This window comes from Rhipicephalus microplus, chromosome X (genome assembly GCF_043290135.1).
Source record: "Rhipicephalus microplus isolate Deutch F79 chromosome X, USDA_Rmic, whole genome shotgun sequence".
Classification (NCBI taxonomy): Eukaryota; Metazoa; Arthropoda; class Arachnida; order Ixodida; family Ixodidae; genus Rhipicephalus; species Rhipicephalus microplus.
The window spans coordinates 38,331,687-38,356,123 of NC_134710.1; the positions used below are offsets into that span (position 1 = coordinate 38,331,687).

A 24,437-nucleotide genomic window follows, 5' to 3' on the forward strand; every position below is an offset into this window, starting at 1 on the left:
TTATTTAACCAGCGGATTGAGGCGTGGGCCTAAGCCGCACCAGGGGCGGTGGAGAGACCCTGTCTCTCAGCCGCCTCCCGTGCTCGCTGGATGGCCCATATTTGATCTGTCCGATCTGAGCTGATCAGCGCGGCTCTTCACCGCGCCCCAAGCTGTTCTGGGGAGACTGCACTGGCGTCCTGTATCTGTGTGCATTCCCATAACATATGCTCTAGGGAGGCGCGTCTCATGCTACATAGTTTACACGAGTCATCTGGGTATAGTTCGGGGTAGATGCGATTTAGGTGCTTCGGATTGGGAAATGTTCTAGTTTGAAGTCGCCTCCAGTCAACCTCCTGAGATCTGTCTAATGTGGAGCTAGGTGGTGGAAATCTGCGCCTCGACTTTTGGTAGAATTGGATAATGTCGCAGAACCTAAACATTCTGTCCCTCTCCCACCACTCATCTCCTCCCAGTACCTCATGTGAAGCTCCATTGCGAGTGCGGTAAGTGAGACCTCGCGCTACGCGGTGAGCCTCCTCGTTGAGGTTGGGAATGAGCGACGCACACGGGGTGTGGGCTGGGAACCATATAATATACCTTTCTTCGAATTCCTCGGATGATATGAGATTTGCCTTGCGAAGGAGTATGTTGGCTGTTTCGGGAAATATTCTTCCTCGTGCATAGTTACGGATTGCTGACTGCGAGTCGCTGATGACATACCTACAATTTGGGGAAATTATGGCCTGTGCAATAGCCACCTCTTCCGTGATTCCTGAATTATCCGAGCGTATGGAGCACGCGTTTACGCATTTGCGGTCGGTGTTTATTACTGCCACAACGTAGGATTTGTGACTAGGGTACTCCGCTGCGTCTACGAACAACGCTTCCTTGTCTCTCTGCCGTAGGCCTTAAGCAGAGTTCTAGCGCGGCTTTCTCTTCTGCCCTGATTAAATTCGGGGTGCATGTTTTTGGGCAGATTGGGGACCTGGATCTTTTCCCTGATCACCTTTAAAACCGACACTTTACTTCCTCGTTGCCTATGGTGATTTATCCCCAACTTGTCAAGGATACTCCGTCCTGTGCGCGTGCTGGCTAGCCTCTCCAACTGGGCAATCTGTTGAGCTTCTATCAGCTCCTCTAAAGTGTTATATAAGCCCAGTTGAAACAGTTTTTCGTTGCTGGTGCTATCTGGAAGGCCCAAAGCTTGTTTGTACGCCTTTCGTATGAGTGCGTTGATCTTGAGTTTTTCGGCTGTATACCAGTTTAGATATGCCGCTACGTATATAATGTGACTTATAGCGAATAAATAAATAAGCCTGATCACGTTAGCCTCTTTCATTCCTTGGTGTTTGTTGGTGACTCTCTTGATTAGCCATATTGCGTTGGTGACTTTGGTTACTAACCTCTTGACGGTTTCACCGTTTGTACCCTTAGACTCGATGATGAGTCCAAGGACTCTAATTTGTTGCACTATAGGAATAGTCCTGCCGTTTTTGGTGTGAATTTGGATCTCTTCGTAAGCACGGTCCCGGTTGTATCCCTTGGGTGGTCTACCTTTAAGCGTGGGGCGATAGAGGAGGAGTTCGGATTTATCTGGCGAGCACTCGAGGCCAGTACCATCAAGATACTCCTCAATAGTGGTGACGGCCTCCTGTAGTGTCTGCTCTATCTCTCTGTCACTACCTTCACACGCCCAGGTGGTGATATCATCTGCATATATAGAATGATGTATTCCGTATATTGAGTTCAGCTGCGCCGGGAGTCCTATCATTATGAGATTAAACAGCATTGGCGATATGACCGAACCCTGTGGGGTACCAGCACTGCCCATAGGCCTTTCCTCAGATCTCAGTTCTCCCATTACGATAGATGCCGTTCTGTCTGTTAGGAAGTCCTTGACATAGTTATACACTCTTGATCCTAAGCTTAATTGGCAGATCTGATGTAAGATAGCCGTATGCGATGCTTTGTCGAAGGCTTTTTTAAGGTCTAACCCTAAGATCGCCCGGGTAGCTCTTGTTTTGTCTAGAATCTGCTGCTTAATTTGCAGCATGGCGTCTTGCGTGGAGAGCCGTGTGCAGAACCCCAACATGGAATCTGGGTAGATTTCGTTCTCCTCAAGATGAGTGTTGATTCTGTCTAGAAAAGCGTGTTCCATCAGCTTCCCAGCACAAGACGTTAGTGATATGGGGCGTAAATTCGATAGATCGGGGGGTTTCCCGGGCTTGGGGATGAGGATTACTTTAGCTTTTTTCCACTGTTTTGGTATAGTGCCCTTGGTCCAGCACTCATTAATATATTGCGTGATGTTCTCTATGGCTTGGTCGTCAAGGTTCCGTAGTGTTCTGTTAGTGATCCCGTCTGGTCCCGGTGCAGATTTGGTGTTTAGCTTCTGTAGCGCAGCCCTGATTTCAGCCACAGTAAACTCCTCATCTAAGAGCTCGTTCGGGCCTCCGGAACATGGTCCGTGCTCTATGATAGGCATGGCGGGAATGTACGTGTTGCTAGACTCAGCGATAAAGTCCTCCTCACTGCCGTTATACTGGTGCACCAGCTTACGAAAGGTTTGCTTGTGTGCTGATTTGGTGTTATCTGGGTCTAGCAGGTGTTTGAGCATGCGCCATGTCTGACCAGCATTTATTTGGCCATCGAGACTATTACAAACTTGGTCCCATTGCTGTTTGCTTAGCTGCTTACAATGTTCTTCGATCTGTTTGTTCAGCTTGGCTATGCGCTTGCGCAAGGGCCTGTTGTGCCTCTGTCCCCGCCATCTATTCTGCAGTGATTGTTTAGCCTCCCACATGTGTGCGAGACGGCTATTATTCTGCTCTAGGGGTGGACTTGAAGTGATACTCCGCGTTGCCTCGCTGACGTTGTTATTGACATCTTTGATCCAATCTTCTATATTGCTGATAGGGTCTTGTTTTTTCGCATTTCTGACTTTCCGAAACTTATCCCAGTCAGTCCATCTAATCTGTCTCTGAATTTTTGCGGCAGCCATGGTTTCTATCCTGATTTCTAATATTCGATGATCACTCCCCAGATCATCGAATGTGTTTTTCCATTTAGCGGTCCCCGCGTTACGAACTAACGTTAAGTCTGGAGTGGTGTCTCTTGCAAGCCCAGTTCCCATACGCGTTGGGGAGTCGGGGTCAGTGATGAGAGTTAAGCCTGTTTCTTGAATATCCTGCCATAGCGTTTTTCCTTTGGCTCTTGTGTATCCGTAACCCCAAGCACTGTGTGGAGCGTTGAAGTCTCTACCTATGACGAGTGGATTGGGTTTTGCTATATCTACAACCTTCTTAAAGAGAAGAAGGAAGCGTTGTCGTATGCGTGTGGGATTGCTGTACAAATTCAGAATAAATATGCTCGGAGATTTTTTTCTTTTAGGGGCAAGTTGTACGAGTAAATGTTCAATTTCTGTGATGCGGGTGTCGTGGCAGATTGCTACGAGTCCCTTCCTTACTAGAGTGGTTAGTGTTCTAATATCCCCTGTTGAGGGGCTGATCGCCTGATATCCCGGTAGCTTAGCTAAAGCATGGGTTTCCTGCAAAATTAGAACATCCGGTTTGGTTCTGTCTCTAAGGTGTTGTTGCAAGACTGCTCTCTTCCCCTCATAGCTCCTGCAATTCCACTGCCAAATAATTAAGTCTCTTTTTCTCGGCTTCCCTATTTTGAGTTGCCCATCGAAGAGGGAGGAGGGTGAAAGGAGGCAGGCCTCATGAAATTAGTTGATATAGCGACTGATGTGGTGCCCTGAGATAAGTGTGAATTTCCTTCAGTGCTTATCGGAAGGTTGGTACCTGGAAGTACCGGAGGTGTCCTAGGGTTGAGATTGGCTACATTAGCTTCGAGTTTATCTAGTCTATTCATGATCATGGATATTGCAAGCGAGAGGTTGTTGGTTGCCTCTGCCTGTTCCTTAACTGCTTTCTGTATTTCGGACAATGTTTGATTAATGTTCGAGGTTTGCGCCGTAGTTTTGTCATTAGACACCTGAGCTTTCCTTTTAGGAGGTGGCGGGGTACTGTCCTCGTCCATTCGGTTATCTGGCATTTCTTCGAGGCGCTCTTGGGCCGTTGAACGCATTTGACTAGAAGTTCTATTTGTGCAGTTTTTAAGACTTTGAATTTCCCGAGTAAGTTGTGATATCAATTCTCTAAGCTCAGCGTTTTCTTTTTTCAGCTCCGCTATATCACTGACATTATGCGCAGTCTCCCCCGAAGGCTCAGGGCGCGTTCCTTTAGCCACGTCTGACCAGCTCACCGTGAATGCCGGGTTCCCTTGATGGCCATTGCCACCCTTTGGCTTAGACCGGGATCTGGAACGGGATGTAGTGCGCCTTCTCGGTCCCGGAGACTTGGAGGTGTGGCCGCGGGGCGTTGAGCAGGACCAGGACCTTGATCTGGACCCAGGCGTTGCCCTCGTCCGGAATTTGGACCTCCCGCGTTTGGTTGGCTTGGTGGTAGGGGGGTAGTTCTCCTCGAGCGTCTCTTGAAGTTGTCGGAACCACTGGTGTTGTTTTACGATGTAGGGTGTCTTGAACTTGGCCTTGCAGAGTTTGTCAGCCGTGGGATGATCCTTGCCGCACAGCTGACATCGTGGCTGACAGTGGTGGTCCTCGCTCAGATCAGGCATTCCACAACCCGCACATAGCTTGTCGTTTGGCCTCCGACACACGTCACTCCTGTGCCCAAGTCTGTTGCATTGTTTGCAAAAGTTAACTTGTTTCCTGTATAGTGAACAGCGTGTGAGCACTCCTCTGTACATAACGTGCGTCGGGACTCTGCTGCCGTCAAAAAGGACTATCACTGTCGTGGTGTTGCCAAGACGTTTGGCTGCGATCGCCGTAGGATTTCGGGCTGTAATAATAGCTGCGGTGATGTCCCGTGGGGTTTCGTTCAAAGGAACTCCTTTGATTACACCTTTGGCAATGAGTTCCGGGGCAGTCTCGTATGCTCCCACCTTATACAACTTGTCGTTGGCTTTGATGTGCTTGATGCCTTGGTACTTGTCTGCATGGTCTTGGTTTGGGGTGCTAACGACCAAGATGTTCTGAAAATTATTCGGACAAATCGTGTCCGTCTCTCTTTCTTCATAAGGGATCTCGGCCGCTTCATACACAGCTTTGTCTAGCTCCGTTAAGCTAAGCTTGGTTAGCTGCAGTCCTCCTCTTGGCCTTATAACTATCTTGAAGTCGCCTGTCGGCGGTCTTGGCATTTTGCTGGCTCTGGTTATCCGGAATATCAGATTTGCACCGCGCGTTCTAGCTGTTCGGGTAGGGCTAGGGCTACCACGGCGTTCCCGGCTACCTTTCCTCCCACGTTTTCTGTATCGAACTTCTGTCCAACCGTTGCCTGTGTCATCTTCTTGTTGGGTGACGTCTTCGTCGTCCCGTTGGGTGGCGTCTTAATTCTGCTGCGATACCTCCATTATTGATGATTACGCCCTGTATGGCCCGAACACCGGGGCCTGGCTATCGCGAGGCCGCCCCAGTCGACGCGGAGGGCCGGTCGTAGGAGTAGTAGACGCTGCTTGGTGGGGGCTGGTTTTCAGTCGTAAAATCTCAAAAAATGATCACCCACCTTAGAATATGGTCTCTTCGGATTCTCGGTGACGAGAAGAATCAGATGGTATATAAATCCGAGCGGTGCCTGGCTGTATTCGCTGCGAAATCATTCTATGAGAACGGGGCCGACGTGAAGAGCGTCCATTCATTTCGGTGACCGCAGCGCCTCCTCCAGATTCAGCTGCTCTGCAAACATTTCGTCTGCTAGGTGGACACATTCAGTCATGCCTTGTCACCTGCATTGCTGTCATTGCCGTGCGAAGTGTTGACTCGGGTTCAATACGATAGTCTGGAGCTTAGATTCCCCGCGATTCGCGACATCGCGAATTATTTTCGCTTCGATCGACCTTTTGCAGAACTGTGGTTCCGAAAAGGACACCGTTCCAAGTAGCACTGCAGAGGTGCCCAAGGATGCATGCTTCAGCCATGCTCGCTCGTGTGTCTCAGTTAGCTATATTGGTGTGTTTAGGCATGCAAAGCATTCAGGTATACGCAGAGGGGTCAATGCAATATAGCTATCGCAAATGAGCATCGGCGGAGAAATAGAATACGTTTTCTGCTCCCACGCTTTTTCCCACCACCTGGCTCTTGCGATGGTACAGATGGTGAAACCATGGCGTCGAGCTCAAGCACACAAAATTCGATGACGCAGATAGCCGCCGCGAAGCACACACAATGTCTCGATACGACCCCATAGAACACGTGCTAAATGGCGACTGGAACAAGCTGGCAAGCAGCAACTGCTACGAAAAATGAAGAATCTTTACTCCGCCTCCTCCCCGTACGGTGCGATGATGATAGTGCTGACCTCTGTGCTGACCAAAGACGAAAAAATGATCCCGTGCGACTCAGCCTCTGAAACTTTAATTATGATGTTCGCTTTCCAATCTCGGAGGCAGGAAAGTAATTTTAAAAATAAGTCACCAAGCTTAGTCAAGCCGGCAAAAAATCCAACATGGCAGCATTCTTACAGGTTCGTGGCACGGTTCAACACAAGGAATTTAGTCCAGAAAATCCAACTTTCGGGGGCGAATTCGTCCGAAAAATCGGTCGAAAAAATGCATTAGCCCTGTGGGAACTGTGACGGTGCATTATTGAAGTCCGAAATATCCAACAAGTCCGAACTTTCGGAGTCCGAAAAATCAGTCGGTGACTTATATTGAGGAACTTGTTATTCGAGATTCATTATATGCAGGTTTAACTGTATTATGATGTAACCTGTGGTACACAGTGCCTAGCACTGAGTGGGTGCTCTAAGCAGCTGGCTGAAATATGCATTTACGGAGAAGGTGAGTTTCACCGCAAATCAGTGGTGACATGCGTGCAGTATGTTCCAGGCTGTTCGAAACATTAGAGCATCACAGTTTACTAGGCTTGTCAAATATTCGAATTCTTTGAATGAATAATGTAGTATTCAAATTAAGTATGAAACGAGGGTGGAGGAATTGCATCTGACTAGGTCCCATGCCTTGTTCTGTAGAGTAATTCTGCGAGCAAACAATGTGCTCAGCAGCCACAAACGCTGTGGGCCTAAAGCTCTCGTAAAGGAGCTGCGCTTGCTTTGCTTATTTTATTATATGTCTATGGCAACAGCAATTCAGACTAGACAGTGTGTCTTTTTTTTTTTTTGGTAAAATCTCGGAGCACGGCATGGTATCCAGCATATGAGTTACGAGACTTAGTATTATTAGCACTAAGAAGTGCTACCTTACAAAATTTCTACTTAAAACTGTTTTCAAATGAGAGTAAATTAGATGAAATGTTTGATTTGAGGCATCGCACCACAGATTAATATACAGTAAAACCCCAATAATACGAACTCTGTGATTTTAAAGTACTGCTTAATTCCAAGGATTTCTGTAGTCTCATATTTTACAATGAAATATTTAACGGTCATTTCAAGCAGCGATCAGAACCAGCCCGATCCCAATTTTACTGCAAACCCATGTAAACGATGGCCCTTAGCAGCAGCGAGGCAATGCAATGTAGCACAACTTTTGTAAGCGCTAAAGGCATGTATGCAACACGAGCGAAGGACCCAGGCTTATAGCACTAAAGGCACGTACGTAATACGAGTGAAGGACACAAGACAAGCCTGTGCCCTTCGCTCCTTTTACGTATGTGCCTTTAGCGAAAAGTTACGGATCAGTACCAACTAGCCTGAACCAAGTGCCATCTAATTGCAAAGTAGCAATACTAATAACTGACAGCTGAAGCATGCCAGCTTGACTGGTCCCAGCAGAGGAGAAAAGGAGGTGAAAGCGGTTGGCTGAAATGTGCGCCTATAGAGAAGGTGTATTTCACTGCAAATCAGTGGTGATACGCGAGCTGTATGTAGCATGCTTCTCAAAATGTCACAGCATCAAGATTTACTAGGCTTGTCAAATGTTCCAGTGCTTCATATTTGAATGAATAATGCAGTATTCAAATTATTAGAAACTAATGAATAGGTGCATAATAGTCCGCATGCAACACACTGTAAAGGTGGTTTCACTATGAAGTGGTTCTAAGCCATAAAAGCTCTACTTCAAAATATTACCACACTGATTCATTTTTCCAGCTCAAAAGCTCGTTATACCGACTTACATGCACTAAGTATAGCATATTCTAAAACTTGACATTATTTGCATTCTACTGAAAGTTAAATCCTGTTACTATTCAAAGTTGTTTCCACTTCCTTTAATGCGAAAAATGGCACTGCACAAGCATTGTTTCAATTTATAAAAAGTATTGCGCAGGTTAGTTTAATAATGACAAATATGCCCCTTTTTCTTTATAATATACGATATATGTACTATTAAAATTCGATTAGAAATTATTCGACCAATGTCACCATTTGCTTCGAACCTAAAATTCACTATTCGCATAAGCCAATGATGTACCCATTCTTTCTTAGAACAGAAATAATAGTTAAGGATGGAGTGACGAAATTCGCAATGTATGCCGAAGCTCTGACTGGTGGAGTCCTAGAGAATACATCGTGAATTCCATCACACTGGCCTGTTTGTAGTAAATAAACCCCTTATTTTACAAAAAGAAGATGGCCACATAATGATGGAACAATGCTGCAAGGAGTAGGTGACATGCTACCCAAGTGTCACCACTATGCTGCAGTTAAGCAAGTTTTTTTTTTTTTTTTTTTTTTTTTTTTTTTTTTTTTTTGCAGGCACACATTTCAGCTAACTAAAAAACCTCCTTTTTTTTGTGCCAGCTGCACCGAAGCCCGCCGTTACAAGATTGGTCACAGATATTGCTGGATAAACATAACCCTTGGAGATAAAAATAGCAGACACAGCAAACGACCCCCTCTGATTACCTTTACTAATTCAAGGTTCCTTGCATCTCGCTTTTTGTATGTCTATTCAAAAAACCATTCAAATGACAGTCCCAGTACCTTAGACTTAATGAGGTTTCACTGTAATTTATGAATTTCACCAACGACAGTGGTCTAGCGATTTTGGTGATCGACAGTCGACTCAAAGCTTGCAGAATTGAATCCCGGCCATGGCAGTAGCATTTAGATAAAAAACTGCTGGAGACCCATGTACTTAGATTTAAAGGACTTTCTTCATAAACTACAAGTGCGCTGCACATTCCCTCAACTAATGGAGGCACTCGTTGTGTCTCAAGTGGAGAGGAGGCACCAGTTGCACATTCTGGGGCTTGTGTACTATGCGAGTTTATATCAAGAGAGCCATGTTTATATTTTCTGCATAATTGTGCCAGTAAACTGCACCTGAACACACTCATTTACAAAAATGACAAGCCCCCAGAAATTGAACTGCATTGCATAAAAGCTTTCTTTACAATTATGAAAATGGTCTATTGCACGTTAAAGACCCCCAGACGATCAAAACTCCCGGAGCCCTCTAATACAATGTCCCTCATAGTCCGATAGTGGACTTGGCACGTAAGGCCTTAACAATTATTATTATATTATAAATATTTTAAATATATGTGCACCAACTTTGTTCACATTTTCATGGAGTACACTGCAAGTCAGCCGATTCGTGGTGACGTTTATGTGAAGGCTGTGCTTAAGTACATCAGTGGAAACAGAGGGTTTATTAAAACATTGTGAAAGCTGGTGGGCTTCCACAGAGACAAGAAGGAAAATAACGGTTAAAGTGATTCCTATGAAAGTGCACTCACCTCATCTATGCTTCTGTGCGGCCTGATCACCATGTGTGACGTGTACTTGGTCACTCGGACACACTCATTGATAGGGGGGCAAGCTGGGTGATCCGTTGACCTGGACATGATCACCATAACATTGCGTTGATCATCAACGAATGCTCTTCGTATGTACACGTAGTCCCGCTTGTACATGGGAAACTGAAAAGCAATCAAATATGATGGATATGAAAAGGCTGAAATGAACAGGAAAAAGAGGACATTGAAGGGGAGATGATGATGATGATGATGATGGTAGATTTAAGTCTACCATCAGGGCAACTCAGGCCAAAGAGCGCCAAACACAGGGTTTTTCGTCGGTTCAATTATAGAAAAGAAATCTCAGGGTGGCAAGAATAAAAGAGTGGGGCATAGGGATTAAACTTAAGTGTAATTAATGAATATGTGTTGCGAGTTTAAAACGGTCTAAACCTATGGGTTTTAAAAAGTCATGCAGTGGCGGCAGTGGTCCTTGTCAGGACAAGGAGTGCGTGCTGCATGACATTTGGTAAGGAAGTCTCAGCGGTTCTCTGAGGATTGAGAGAGGGCCGAGATTAGTTAGAATATGTAATGGAATGCAGGAATTCAACATCCGCTAAGAACTTTAAAACTACTTTAGTAGAAAACATGGGATCGTCACCAAAAAAAATAATAAAGTTTGAGGCGATATGTGGCATTTGTATAGCTTTGGGAAGTGACGCAGTCTTTCTGGTTCAAGGAACGGGTACACAATTAAAACGTGAACGACAGCACATCACCACATTTTTCACAACACGGTGCTGGAGAGTTGCTTAAAAGGTGCTAGTGTGTTGCATGTGTAACCAATCCCGAGTCTGCACAGTGCAACCTCTTGATGCCTGTTACGTTTTTCAAGAGCATATCTACCTATTCTTGGCTTTACTGTGTGCAATTTGTTTTAAATTGCTGTGTTCCATTCCTCTTGCCATTGCCTACGCATTCGGTTTCTGGTTAGCAGCCTCAAGTCCTTATATGGGATGAGGACTACGTCTACTGTTGGGCGCAGTGCAGCGGACTTCGCAAGTCGGTCCGCTGCCTCATTGCCAGCTATGTTGCAGTGTCCCGGAATCCAGCATAGTGTGATTTTAAGCTTGGATCTGTAGGCTGACATGAGGCAGTTTAGAAGGGTATTAGTCACTGGATTTTTATGTGTCTTTACGAAGACAACGCAGTCACTGCGAAGACAACGCAGTCACTGATGAGCCGCCGACGCTCAAATCAGCACCAGATGACCAGGCATGGCCCCTTGAAGGCGCCTAGACCACGACTACCATTCGACAAAGCATGGGTGGTCGGCCCAAGCGGCGAGATGACAGACTCGTTTCACCCTGCTCAAGCAAGATTTGCCATAGGAGGCAGCATTGCCGGGACCATACACGTGTTCGGTTTGTGCATATGTGTATGTTGGTGGCGGTGCTGGCATAATGACACTCATAAGTGCTGCGAGACATGTTATTGGACAGTGCCCTATGAACCTGTTCCCCGATCTAGGAATCTGGAGAGATGAGACTGTATTTATTCAGCCCTCACGGGCTGCTTAGTGTGGTTCACGGAGCTTATTCAATAGGCAGCCTTTTTCAATGTAGAGCTTTCAATGTAGAGCTTTGGCCCAGAGAGCCCGTGCCATGTAAATAATGTAAATAAACCCTCTCTACGAAGTTCAACCTCCTCCTGCCTCGATATCTTGATTCCGGATCTCCGGTGCCGCAAACCCCGGTCGCAACAACTGGATGGCAGTGGTGAGATGAGACTCGGTGACGGAGAGCGACATAGACCGGAGGTCAGCCGAAAGCCCTAGCCCTGGAATTCAGCAGGATCGACGCAGCATACCACGACCGCACGTATTCGAGTGAGTGCCTGGCTTTGTTTGTGCTTGAAATGTAGCAAGTCTTTTAGCCTAGACCAGTTAAAAGATAGATATAACAAACAACTGCCTAGCCCCTGTGGTTGTTATTTGAGCACAGAGCAGCACTTGATGATTATTTGAGGAAGTAGGTTGAGTACGAAAGCTTAGATAATTCAGTAGGTACGTAAGTGAGTTAGCAGAAGTTGTAAGCGTACATTGCGGGAAAGTTTGGGAAGTTGAAGAGAGCAGAGGAGTGCAAAAGAAATAGGAAAGGTGTAGAGAGGGAGGTTGGCCATGTAAAGCTACTTGTGTGCTTATGCTTTTGATCTCCACTGTGGAATTTACCAGGCTTCAATTTCTTCAGAACCAGAATTGAAACGCTGGTGGGTTTGTGTTATTTCACAGCTGAGCCAAAGCAAAGTAGTCGCCATGGGCCTGATGAGATTGACGAGAGATAACCTTCTAAACTTGTGTTGGGATCTCGACCTAGAATTCGAGGATGATATGCCTGGATCTAAACTCCATGAGGTAATTCTCAAAAGTAAAACTAATACGGCCGATACTGAGCACTTCGAGAATATGTATTTATTGGAACAGGAATGGATAGAGAAACAGAGAATAAGGAAGTAAGAATACAGGAAGGCGATGCAAAAAATTTCTGAGGAGGAGGAAAAGTTCAAACGCGAGTGTGAAAGATTAGAACGCAGCTTAGATGCGAAGCAGAGGAGTGGTCAATCAGTACAGGTAGCACACGAGAAGTGCGAGGAACACTTGAGTGCAGTGCAAATCGGAGCCACAGAAAAAGCTAGCACCAACGAGGGTAGCGGTAGGTTCACGAATGAACCGAGGTTGACAGCTGCAAAAGAAGCGGCGCTTCGAGGAGAAATCGCTAAAGGCGAGATAAATGCGGAAAGTGCTATGCGAGGGAAATTCTAGTAAAACGGCTAAGATAGTTGTAGAAACCCGGCACAGAAACAAAGTGAGGGTGTCCCAATGTGAAATCTTGCCCGCCGAGTCCAAGGAAATTTTGACCTGCTAGGCATGAACACCAGCGTCGGGCGAGCAGTGTGCGGAAGTAGCGCAGGGTAGAGTAGTTGTGGACAGCTCCAGGTAGGTGAGCCTGGTCCACGTGAAGAGTATCGCAATGGTGGGTCCTGCATGCGGTGTCCAAGAGGATTTCGACTCGCTTGTCAGGGACACCGAGGCGAATTCAGGAGGGAAAAGTTATAATAGAGATGGGTGAGGACAATGCAGTTGTGGGTAGCTCCCTGGAATGTGAGCTAGCTTCCTCGGAAGAAAACAACTGCAGTGTTATGAGACGCGTTAAGCTGTCCGGCAGCCTGGAGAGTGAGGGAGAAGATGATTTGTGCGCAAATCATTTAGACGGCGTGGGCAAGACAGCTAACGAAACCAACGAGAGTGCTGGAGAGCGAGAGGCGCGAGCGGCAGGCTCAAGTGGCCCCTTAAGAAGAAACGTCGACGGAAGCGGCGTCGTAAAGCAAAGAGTGCGACAACGAGCACAGCCCACTTAAAATAAGTTAGTAAACGTTCGAGGGCAGTTAACAAAATTAGGCGTTTGTCGTCAGCGCCGAAGTTGCTTTACCTGTGTTCGAGCCGCCGGACGAAAAGGAAAAGCGCGCTGGGCGATCATGCAAACGGAAGGGGCATAGTAAGCAGAATGAGGACTTTGTCGTCCGTGCCGAAGTTGGTTTCCATGCGTCCGAGCTGCCAGACGAAGAGAAAAAGGGTGCGTAGGCCAAAATGCAGACAGAAGGAAGGGAGCAGGCAACCTTCCCTAGTTCTATTGGCACGTTTGATGGGACACGGGAGCACAAGGTCGCTGGATCGCAAGAAGCAGCCGAGCGAGGGAAACAATGCAGGTCCCCAGCGAAGAACTCAGCGGGGTTCGGAGGCGAAGCGAATGGGTTTTGCAATTGTTCTCTCCCCCATTCACCAAAAAAGGCCCACAGGGCTCGGCCGCCACGTGTTCGACTCAAAATTGAGTGACAGCGGTAAGCGATTGGAAAGGCTCGTTAGCGGATTTGTTTGTTCTCTCGTTTTGAAGTTATGTTTGGCTGTTTAAGTTGGTTTTGATTTTGTAAAGTGTTTTTTGAATATTTCGGCTGCGAGCTAGCGTTTAGGTAACAATTACTAGGTTTTGTTTATTTTTTAGGCAGTGTATGTTTTGGTTTTAGAGGTAAGCGTTGTGTGGTTGCATAACGACACGCCTAGGAGTGTTTGTCGAGAAGGAGCGATGTTAGAGACCAATTTTGAGTGAGCGCGGAGACGCAAGGATATTCCTCGTCAGTTTTTCAGGGTTTGCGTGAAAGCTTTTCTTGTTATTTTTTTTGTTTTGTTTGCATGTTTTTGGTTGTAGAAGCAAGGAAAGTTAGTTCATGAGTTTACATTAGGAGAGTGGTAACCGCAAGGCAGAATTAGAACTTCATCCACGCAGCAGCGCTATAGCGTGCATTTGCGGTGGTGTAATGTGAATGTTCCTGATGCTCGTGCAGCATGACAGTAACCTCTTTGTCAGCTTAAAGAAAATTGACGACTCGATTTGGCGGCACAAAATTTCGGGGACTAAAAGATGGCATGAAGCAAAAGGCTTTATTTTAGGAGCATGAGGCCTGGTAGGTTACAGCGGATTACTAACACTGGCACACTAGTATGTCGTGGAGAGCGCATTGATTAGGAGTTCATTTTCTTGAGAGCAGTTTAATGGGACGATTATTTTCGAATAGAGATTGGAAGCTTCGGCGAAAGCTCAGAAAAATGCTTTGATTGCTGCTTTGTGCTATAGTTTTACTGTTTAAGAAATGTTCTTTTGACATCATTTTTCGGACTCGATGTGTCTCAGTGCAGGCAGGGCGCTCTCCCGTGTCTGTGGTCGTGTGTATTTCTGTGAAATCCCAGGGAGGAAAGGTCCATGGATGATTGAAGATTGCCGTATTGCGTCATCGGCCACAAAAGAACGAGGCTTCGGGTAACCTGTACGGCTGGTCACCCTCAGGTCGCTAGTTTCCAGTCAGTGGACAAGCTTTTGCGTTTGGCGGGCCACCCTTTTGCCGCGGCCGCCAGAACAAAAAAAGGCAGCCGCCTCATTTCGTGGAGATAAGGAGCAGTGCCAAGACGCTTTGCTGTTTCCATGTGCTGGGCACTGCGTGGCTGAAATTACTCTACCGAGCACCGCTGTCTGAGTCCGCGCAGAGATGCGACATGTGGCGTCTTTGTGCCCCGGTAAAAGCCACAATGCCGAGCTTCCACCGATTACGGTTGTCGAACCATCAAGCTGTGTGTCTCTGACTGATGAGCCGCTGACGCTCAAATCAGCACCAAATGTCCAGGCATGGCCCCTCGGAGGCGCCCAGACCACGACTGCCGCTCGACAAAACACGGGTGGTCGGCCCAAGAGGCGAGATGACAGACTCATTTCACCCCGCTCAAGCAAGATTCGCCGGAGGAGGCAGCATTACCGAAACCATACATGTGTTCGGTTTGTATATTTGTGTATGTGTGTATTGGGGGCGGTGCCGGCATAATGACACTCATGTGTGCTGTGAGACATGTTATTGGACAATGCCGTATGGACCTATTCCCGATATATAGGGATCTGGGGGAGGGGGGATGAGACTGTATTTAATCAGCCCTCGTGGGCTGCTTAGTGTGGTTCACGGAGCTTATTCAATAGGCAGCCTTTTTCAATGTAGAGCTTTCTATGTAGAGCTTCGGGCCAGAGAGCCCGTGCCATGTAAATTATGTAAATAAACCCTCTCTACGAAGTTCAACCTCCTCCTGCCTCAACATCTTGATCCCGGATCTCCGGTGCCGCAAACCCCGGTCGCAACAGTGCACATTAAAGAACCCCAGGTGGTCAAAATTTACGGAGCTTTTCACTACGATGTCTTTCACAATCACATAGTCATTTTGAGACAGTAAACCCCACATATTATTATTATTATTATTTGAATCCTGTATGTTATGGCAACTCTTATGCAGCGTTTCTCACTGTTAATCTTGCTCACAGGCAACACGTGTTGCGAGGCCTTCGAGCACGCTTAGCAGTGATCAGCAAGTGTTCACCATCTGAAAAAAGGTACCCTTCCTGAATACTGCCAAATTTGCTTGAGGAAATAAGTGTCGATTGTGAGTCAAAATTAACAGAGCAAAATGCCACCGAAGAAAAACATATTGTATAACAAAGAAAAAACAGTATCAGTGATACATGGTATTTTTTTCTTTATGGTTCTAACAACTCCTTAGATCAGAGGTCTCAAACTCAGCTCAGCCAGCGGGTCGCAGTTAGTCCCACAAGGGCAGAGACAAGGGGAAGGTAAAGGGGGGGGGGGGGCTGTTAGTTTATAAAAACGTCAGTTAAAGTTACCACTTGAAAGAAAACCTTCCCTATGTCTCACGTATGGGTCATTTCTAAATTTAGTGCACAGCATTCCAACAAGTCGATACCTATTGCCAAAACTACTAAAATATAAACGGCAACACTGAAACATAGTTTTTGTTTCATGGTTACGTTTCAAAAGATAGTGACCACATGAGGTGACTCGCGAAAACAGTGCTTTAGACCAGTCATGCCTGTGTAGCTCACAAACGTAGGTGCAAAAAATTTTTTAAACTGTAGGAATTAAGACAGTCGTGTGCAAGCCACAGGCCATGTGTCTCAGTACCCTGCCCTAGATGCATCATAAAAAAAGGTATGGTAGGAAGACATGGACAAAATAGTATCAGAGAGCACAGATGCTGGTACTCTTGTACTCATGCCATCATATAGCTTATTTCATGATTAAACTCAACTTACTTTCTCCTTACATGTCCCCTCAGTTGAGTGGTAAGAACCGCATTTTTTAGCATACAAGATGCACTTTTTTTTTATCTGATTATTTTCACAGGTGCATATCACACAAGGCTGAGTCTTACATATCCAAAAAGTCATACGATTCTGCGTGACCAATATGCCAATATTTCATTCACGAGTATGATATCCTGAACGCAAGAGCATTCGTAAAAAGACATTCAATCTTGTTATAACAATGAAGTGGGTGTGGTCTTAGGAGTCAGCTAGCTACTTGTTTAAGCTGTGCAGCAACCACAAAGATTACAGCTGCAATAAAAGCCACCATCCTGTCGTGCCCTGTTGTACTATTCCAATTTCTTTTTTTAAACAAAACACTAACCTCACGGAACTGAGGCAGTAAATAAAACAGGGCAGTACAATGTTTCATTGGTACATTCTAGCACTCACAATACTAGTTACAAAATGAAAGTGCAACTTTGTTATCATCATCATTAATTTCTGTAAGAGAAATAGCTGCAGTATAGCAGTATTGACAGCCTCCAGTTTCCGGTCGCAACCTGCGTCTTGTACACGTGTGTGAGGTGTGTTGTCTATGTGTTTCCACCAAACCTCATAATGACGTAGTGGCGAAGCCAACTTTGTGCTTCGAGGTGCTTACAATGCTGCACAAACGAGTAACTCAGAGGCAGGCAATACCACCCAGCCATAAGGCCGAAGAACATTTGACAGTGCACAAGAAGATTTGGCTTTAAATGTAGTTAAATAAATATCAGCTTTCTGCACCTTAAAACAAGGTTATTTACAAGTTTTATGCTGCTGCTTATGTATATTCAGTACTGTGCGTGACTATGCATTTTACTATGAATGTACTGCGTGCATGATTGTGTTTCATCTAGGCTTGTGTGAATATTCAAGTGCTTCAAATATTCGAACAAATAATGCGGTATTTGAATTCGCTTCAAATCGAATTTAAATTATTGAAAACGTTTAATTATTTGAAACGGACAAATAGGTACATATTAATCCACATGAACCAGCCTGTAAAAGTGTTTTAACAAAGCATTTACCTAAATGTATATTAGGTGGCATGTCACCTGTAGAAGTGGTTTTACTGCAGTGCATTCAAGCTAAGCTGCAAAAACACACATCCAAAAGAAATCCGCACTGTCGTGAAGCCCCACTTCAAGGTTAAATAAAGATATTACCGTCATATCGATTCATTTCTTCAGTTTAAAAGCTCATTATGCCGACTTATATACTCTAAGTAAAGCAAATTTTAAAATGTAGCATTTCATTTTATTGAAAGCCAAATCCTGCTACTATTCAAAGTTTTTTCACTTCCTTTAATGAAAAAAAAAAAAGGCATTTGCACAGGCCTTGTTTCAATTTAAAAAAATATTGTGCAGGTCAATTTGGTCATCACAAATATGCCCCTTTTTCTTTATAATATGCGATATATCTTAAATTCGATTTGAAATTATTCAACCAAAATTACTATTCGCAGAAGCCTAAGTTTTAGCATGTTGACAGATTTAAAAATAGATGCATCTTATACAGAGGTGCATCTTGTATACCAACTTTTCTCGCGAAAGTCTTCACTGCCTCACACATTGCACAGTAAAACCTTGTTCATTTGAAGTCACTGGGGGCCGCGAGTTTTCGAATCAACGAAACATACAAAAAAGTGGGATGCAAGGAACTTGGAATTATTTGGAGTATTCACGGCTGGTCGTTAACTGTAACAGTTAATCAATGGCTCCAAGTGTTATGTTTTCCAGTAATACCTGGTCCCAATTTTGTTACAAACACGGGGGAATGGCAGGCCTTGCTGCTGCCACCAAAAAAAAGAAAAAATGCTGCCGTGATTAACTAAAGCCCACGCCTGCGGAAAGCAAAAAATTTGCACTTCAATACAGTGGTGACAAGCGGGTAGCATGTCGACTGTTCCTTGCTGCATTAGCATGTAATAATGCGACCATTAAATAAATTCAATAATGGCCAGGGTGAAAAAAATTCATGATGGGTTTTGGCTGGAAAACATGATCACTGAAGCTTTTGAACTCAGTTTTCGAGTAGGCATTGCAGGCAAGAACTCCGCCAGTAGTGCAAGAGCACAATTTGCTGGAGCAACTGGCAATCGCCATATGTCGTGAATTTCTCCGAACTGTCCCTTATGAATTTCCTTATATTTCCAGAGAGAACTGGTAAATCATAATGTGCTGACGTTGCAAGAAGCATGCGATGTACTGCCCGCCCCTCACCGCTGTGTTGCAGTGAAGCAAGTTTTGTTTCAGTTGACCATGGGACCTCCCCCCCCCCCCCCCCCCACTTTTTTTGTGCTGGAAGTAGCGAGCCTGGGGTGCCTCAGTAGCCACCAATTAGTACCACTATGCTGCATTGCCATGTGGCTCTTAAGGGCCGTTGTTTCTGAGGGTTCGCAGCGAATGCGACATTGGGAATCAGCACATGGCACTCTGTTTTCGAATGAACCGGAAGGTGCAGACGGCCGTTTCAAATCATCCGTTCATAATTGCATTGCAAAATACGGGACCACAGAAATATTTTGAATTAAGTGAGATTTCAAAATAACCGAGTTCCAATTGATGAGGTTTAACTGTACATAGCAAATGGCTGTAGGGTTAAGTGTTTTATGCGTATTTTAAAGGCAAACAACACTACTGGGAACACTCAGCAAGCAAATGTGGGAGCGACGCTCATCTGCCTCATCACGTAGCAGAGAAGCACATTATAACTGCTCTTTTGCATGCTATCAATAATTTAAGTGCAATTACTAGTGTTGCAGTTAAGCTTGAATTCTCGAATTACTCAGTTTTAAGCAAACTGGCCCGATGTATAATTTGGTTGCACTTATCTTTTAAACGAATGAAAGCAGCAAGCTTCTTGCATGCTTTCTAAAACTCTGTAATGCATGCTTCAATCCAAAAATCTACCAAACAACTTATCAGCTGCTGTGTAAACTAGACTCCAAAAGGTTATTTTATCTAAATAACTTGAAAATTTGCAGTGCTTGGTCTGGTTTAAGCAATACAGAAAAAAAAAATGCTTACAAGGTGTAAACGAGCAAAAACAATAAACCACCAACATTTTTTTTATTCAGTGCAATGTTTTTCAGAAATGCAAGCAACTAGCACATTTTTTTTTTTGGAGCCAGAAATTATATTAACAGCAGCTTAAAAATGTATGTTCAAGAGAGTTCAGAAGTGTTAGTGCCAACGAATCTTGCCTGGGCAATGATAATGTGAACTTCGCTTTTAATAAAATTCAAACAACTTACAGGGTACTGCATGACCCAGTGAACTACTTCGCAACCACCTCTTGTATCTCGGTCGATGATGTCCAGCTTGATCACAAGTTTATCCCATCGCTTGCGGTACTCAGTGTCCGTCTGCAAAGTAATGCATATAGAGTTAGGTGTCTGTCATAAAAATACACATTGTTAAGTCACAAATATTGTTTTTAAAATAAAGTGTTGCTTAAAGTATAGTCTGCACTCGGGCATTTTGTTTTTATTACTTACGCAGCAGTTCGTAAGCTGCTGCTTTGCATACCTGCCAAGTTCAAGGATTCTGAATCGGGGAGATTTTAGCAACAGGAGTGAGTAGGTGGAGGGGTGGAAGCGATGGATTTTTTTTTTTTTTTCGCACCAAAAAAAAAGGGAAAAAAGACATCCCGCAAAAATAAGAGAGAGGGGGTCCCAATCACAAGCGCCAGCAACGGCGTTCTGGTTTTATAATGAATAGCTTGGAGTGGCCGAACACACGAGGTAGGTTCCCCACTAAGGCGAGTTTCAACGAGCAGCACAAATACTACAAAAATTTTCGCGTCATCAAATCAACAAGCAAAAATTTATTTCCGTCAAAACAACTCGAGTATGTCTTCCTGGGACACGCGTGAACGGATGGGACGGCGCAGCTGGCTGCCACGAAAGTGCGTGTCAAAGCTTTGGCTTTGCTCGCTACTAGATTCTTTGGACAGGAACACCAAAAGGCTTCTAGCCTTTTTTTTTTATTTTTTCATGTATTCACTGACTTTATTCTACTGCTGCATTAGCCACATGTCCTCGGAGCTCGTAGATCACTATCACATTGCCACGACCGTGGTTTTGTGCGCGGCGGTTGCGGCAAACTGTTTCCATTTTCAATCCGCGTGCAGTGGCTGTGCACGTGCCTTCAAAACGAAGTCGTTTTATGCTTTCTATGATTGCATCTGCCACGGTCTTGTCCACACTTTGCGGTGAGCAGCGTTGCTTTGAGTGGTCGAGCATTGGACTGGCGCACACTTTCGGAGTACTGTCACTGTCGTCGCCATTAATGATTGTGTCAAGAACGACCGTGGTTTCGTCCACAACAGCTGTGGCAACAACCACATGCACTGAAAAAGACAGTGCGTGCGCTGGTCGCACACTAACTTCTGAAGCTTCGGGCACGCTACTCTCGATCGGCCTTGGTTCGCTGATTTCGGTACTAAAGTTCATACCACACGCCACGATTTGGAAAAGTGTTTGGAACATTCAAATGATGGCCCAATAGACACAGTGAAATTTTGCTGGGAAATTTCACGAATTCGTATCGGCCACAGTTTGGTATCACTGAGACTACTGTATGTTTAGACGAACGCCTCTTAAATTCGTTTATAATAAAATGCGGTACGGTCGCAAACAGCCTGGAGCAGACTGACCTGCATTTTTGTCAATGTGGCCAGATCACACACAAAAAGATTAATTTCCAGGAGATTTTCATGACAATTGTACAAACGGAAGAAATGGTCGAAATCCAAGAGACTTGGCAGGTATGGCTTTGGGTGCTGAAGCATACTTATAAAAATTATTAATGTGAGAACAGAAAACCGTTCTAATAAAAAGAAAGATACAAAGCCAGACAACACCCAGCCATCAATCAAGCTTTTATTCACAAGTAACAATGCCATGTATTGGCTTCACCGCAGCACTGTGGTCGATGACAAGGACAAACATGAAAATAAAAATTTCTGTGAGTGACAGGTGCCAATGTCTCACCGCAACCAAAAATAATTGCTGCTGCTGGCCTCAACAATAACAAACTATTGTTACTCATTGGAACATTTTTTTCGCAACTGCTTTTGTGCACAGCTGTCCTGCACCCCACTATCAAGTAATTACTCAAAATTACTAAGAGTGAATAATTGTAGAATGCATACATCGCGCTTGGCAGCAAGCGTCCATGCTTAAATAATGAGTGCCTACTAGACCATGCATCGCTACTTTGCAGGCACCATCTGGAGGACTTGCTTGAAACGTATACTCTTGTGTATGTAACTTGAAAAGCAGTGCAATATAACAAGAACAGGAGTAAAGAACGAACACAAGCAAGACGAACATCAAACTGCCAACTGGAAATTCGTTTGAAGCAGAAACCTACTAACAATAGCCAAACGTTGAATGGCATGTGTACTGCTTATATGTACAGCTAGAAAATGAAAAAATTTCTAAAGCGTAGTCTAAGTGATGCTGTGCTGAAATATATAGCTTCTAGTTTAGCAAAGCTGTAATCTTTTATAATTTATTAATTTTTTTTCTTTGCTACTTGTGTACGTCAGAAACTTAGTCACTAAATATTTCAGTAAATACGCATTTATTGCATGCATCTAAACATCAAGCATTTCTATTTTTCTAGACTGCCTTGCCTTACTCTACCTTGCTGCCTTGCTTTACCGTTATAACACAGCCTGCTTTGTCTTGTGTGCTTTCCTTCTTGTGATTCCTTCTTTTTTCATGCTGCTTCAAGTTATACACAACATAAACCAACTCGGCCTACACGGGTATCTGCTTTAACACATTCTTTTTGCTGTGAAGCACATTTGACAAATGGAGGGCTTTGCAGGCTGACGGTCACTGGTCTGCTTGGACTTTTGTAGCTGACTGATAACATTATTAGCTGTTTGTAGACTCCATTTCGTGATAGACACACATTATTTGTCGTCCACAGTGCATTGGTGTCGGTGTGTCTCAGTTTCTATGCATGCTGGTTCACAGATTCATTATATCTACAATAATATAGGCCATCATGATGTTTATGATTCAAGTGAAATATGTAATTTTAACCCTTTGACATGCTACGTACACAATTGTGTACACCATCTGTATTTGCTATTGATATCGAACTAGGGGCCATGTAAAAGCAAGATATATTGGGCTTTCGATGAATGGAACCTCCTGCATAATAAATTTGTGTTCATTCATCTTCATGTTGCAGTTTACTGTTGCGTATGATCACTTTACTGAAGGCACTAGCACATTCAATGAGTTGAGCGATGTGCCCCATGTCAAAAGTGAAATTTTTCGCTTAGCATGGACATAAGTGAAAATAAATTTCCACTACATTTCTAGCCCGAGATTCGATTCGATCTATTTAAAAATATAGCACGAATAGGCTTAGAATAAATAGATATTTAACTACAAAGTAATTAGGAATGATTACTATAGCACACTATTTAACATTTAATGACATTATTTTTGTTGCAGTACAATACTGAGCACCTTGAAATAACATTGCATAAAATTGAGAACTAGCAGAATATCATGCCAAGGAAAGTATTGCGGATGTAATAAGAAGTAAGGTATTGCAAATATGAAGAAAGAAAAGTGGGCAAAAAGATAACTTGCTGCTGGCAGAGACCGAACCTGTGACTTCCCCTATCGATGCTCTAGCACTGTGCTACATCGGCGGTCTTCCCTCCATCCACTTTATAACATATATATATGTGCAATTAAACGTGAGAGTGTCAGCCGGCATCGCCAGTAGTGACCACGGCGTGTGTGTGGAACGCTCTTCTTTTGCCTTTTGGTGTCACGTAGCACATTATTACAAACTGGCAGCTAACAAATATCTCTCGTATATTACCTGAAGGCATCAAGTCCCCCACAAGTGTGCACTGTCGTACTTTATGAAAGGAAACACGCACATGGCCTGTGCTCTGCAGCGGCTGCCTACAGCACCATCAACCGAGAAGTGAAGAAAGCACGTTTGCCGTTCGCGTCATTTATGGTCAAGCAAGATAACGAGTTTTGGCCGGTAGACAATCGCTGCCAGATTACGTTCTCCCACCGCTTGCACGGCGAGCAATATCGAGCGATTACTGCAACCTGTGCTGTGGTCGTACACAACGTTTGATATGTTGGCAGTGGACTACACACTGTAACATATGCTGTCGGGCTAGTTAGTGTGTAACTGTGCAGAACATCGTTCTGCACAGTTAAACCAACCAGCGCCGACAATGTTCTGCACAGGGACTACGCACTGCAGGCCTGAGTAGAGAGGGAGTGCAATCTAGCAGTGCTTGTCTATTGGTCATAACTCGTTTTTTTTTTTTTTTTTTTTTGGCAACAGATGACGGTGAAAGTGAACATGTTTTCTTTTGCTGTCAGTTGCTGGCGCTGTAGGCAGCCGCCGCAGAGCGCAGGCCACGCGTTCGTGTGTTCCCTTTCGTAAAGAACGGCAGTGTACATTAAGGGCTCTTTTTTTTTTAGACACAATACTATTGAGAACAGGCAATGGTGCCAAGGAAAGTATAGCAGATGTTATTAGAATGGTAATGTAAAGTACAATTCCTTTCTTTGGCATTACTGTTTGTTAATTCTCATAATTATGGTGTCTAACAACGAAAACAAGCTCTTAGTGTACATCTCATTCCTTTACGGTATAGGTTTGATACATTTACAGACAGTTCATTACAGGAGGTGTGAAAATTAAAAAGCTAGTGAAGTGTGCCAAAACATTACATCCTGCCACATTGCAAAAAGCCTTAGTACTGTTCCACAATGACTTACAAATTATTCAATGTTATTTTGGTTGCTATTAGGTCCGACCATAACAACTGCTTCAAACTGCTTTGTACAGTCGAGTTCACTTATAACAATGTATCACATAACGATGAACACCGATTGCACTGTCTTCTTTTGTGTGCTTTCTATGATAAAATAAACTGCTTATTACGATCCTAAAGTGCCACAATATCGGATATAGCGATTGAATCTGGCTACA

General features: G+C 44.4%; 1 protein-coding gene across 2 annotated transcripts in view; it reads right to left on the reverse strand.

The window, feature by feature from the left end:
* Positions 1-24,437, reverse strand: part of LOC119175828 (stAR-related lipid transfer protein 7, mitochondrial) — a 74,107-nt gene that overhangs the window by 37,885 nt on the left and 11,785 nt on the right. For both annotated transcript variants that reach the window (XM_037426825.2, XM_075876257.1), the window contains exons 4-5: positions 19,694-19,804; positions 9,704-9,886 (exon numbers count right to left, since the gene is read on the reverse strand). In XM_037426825.2, the coding sequence (XP_037282722.2) occupies positions 9,704-9,886; positions 19,694-19,804 (294 nt within the window). The remainder of the gene's footprint in view (positions 1-9,703; positions 9,887-19,693; positions 19,805-24,437) is intronic.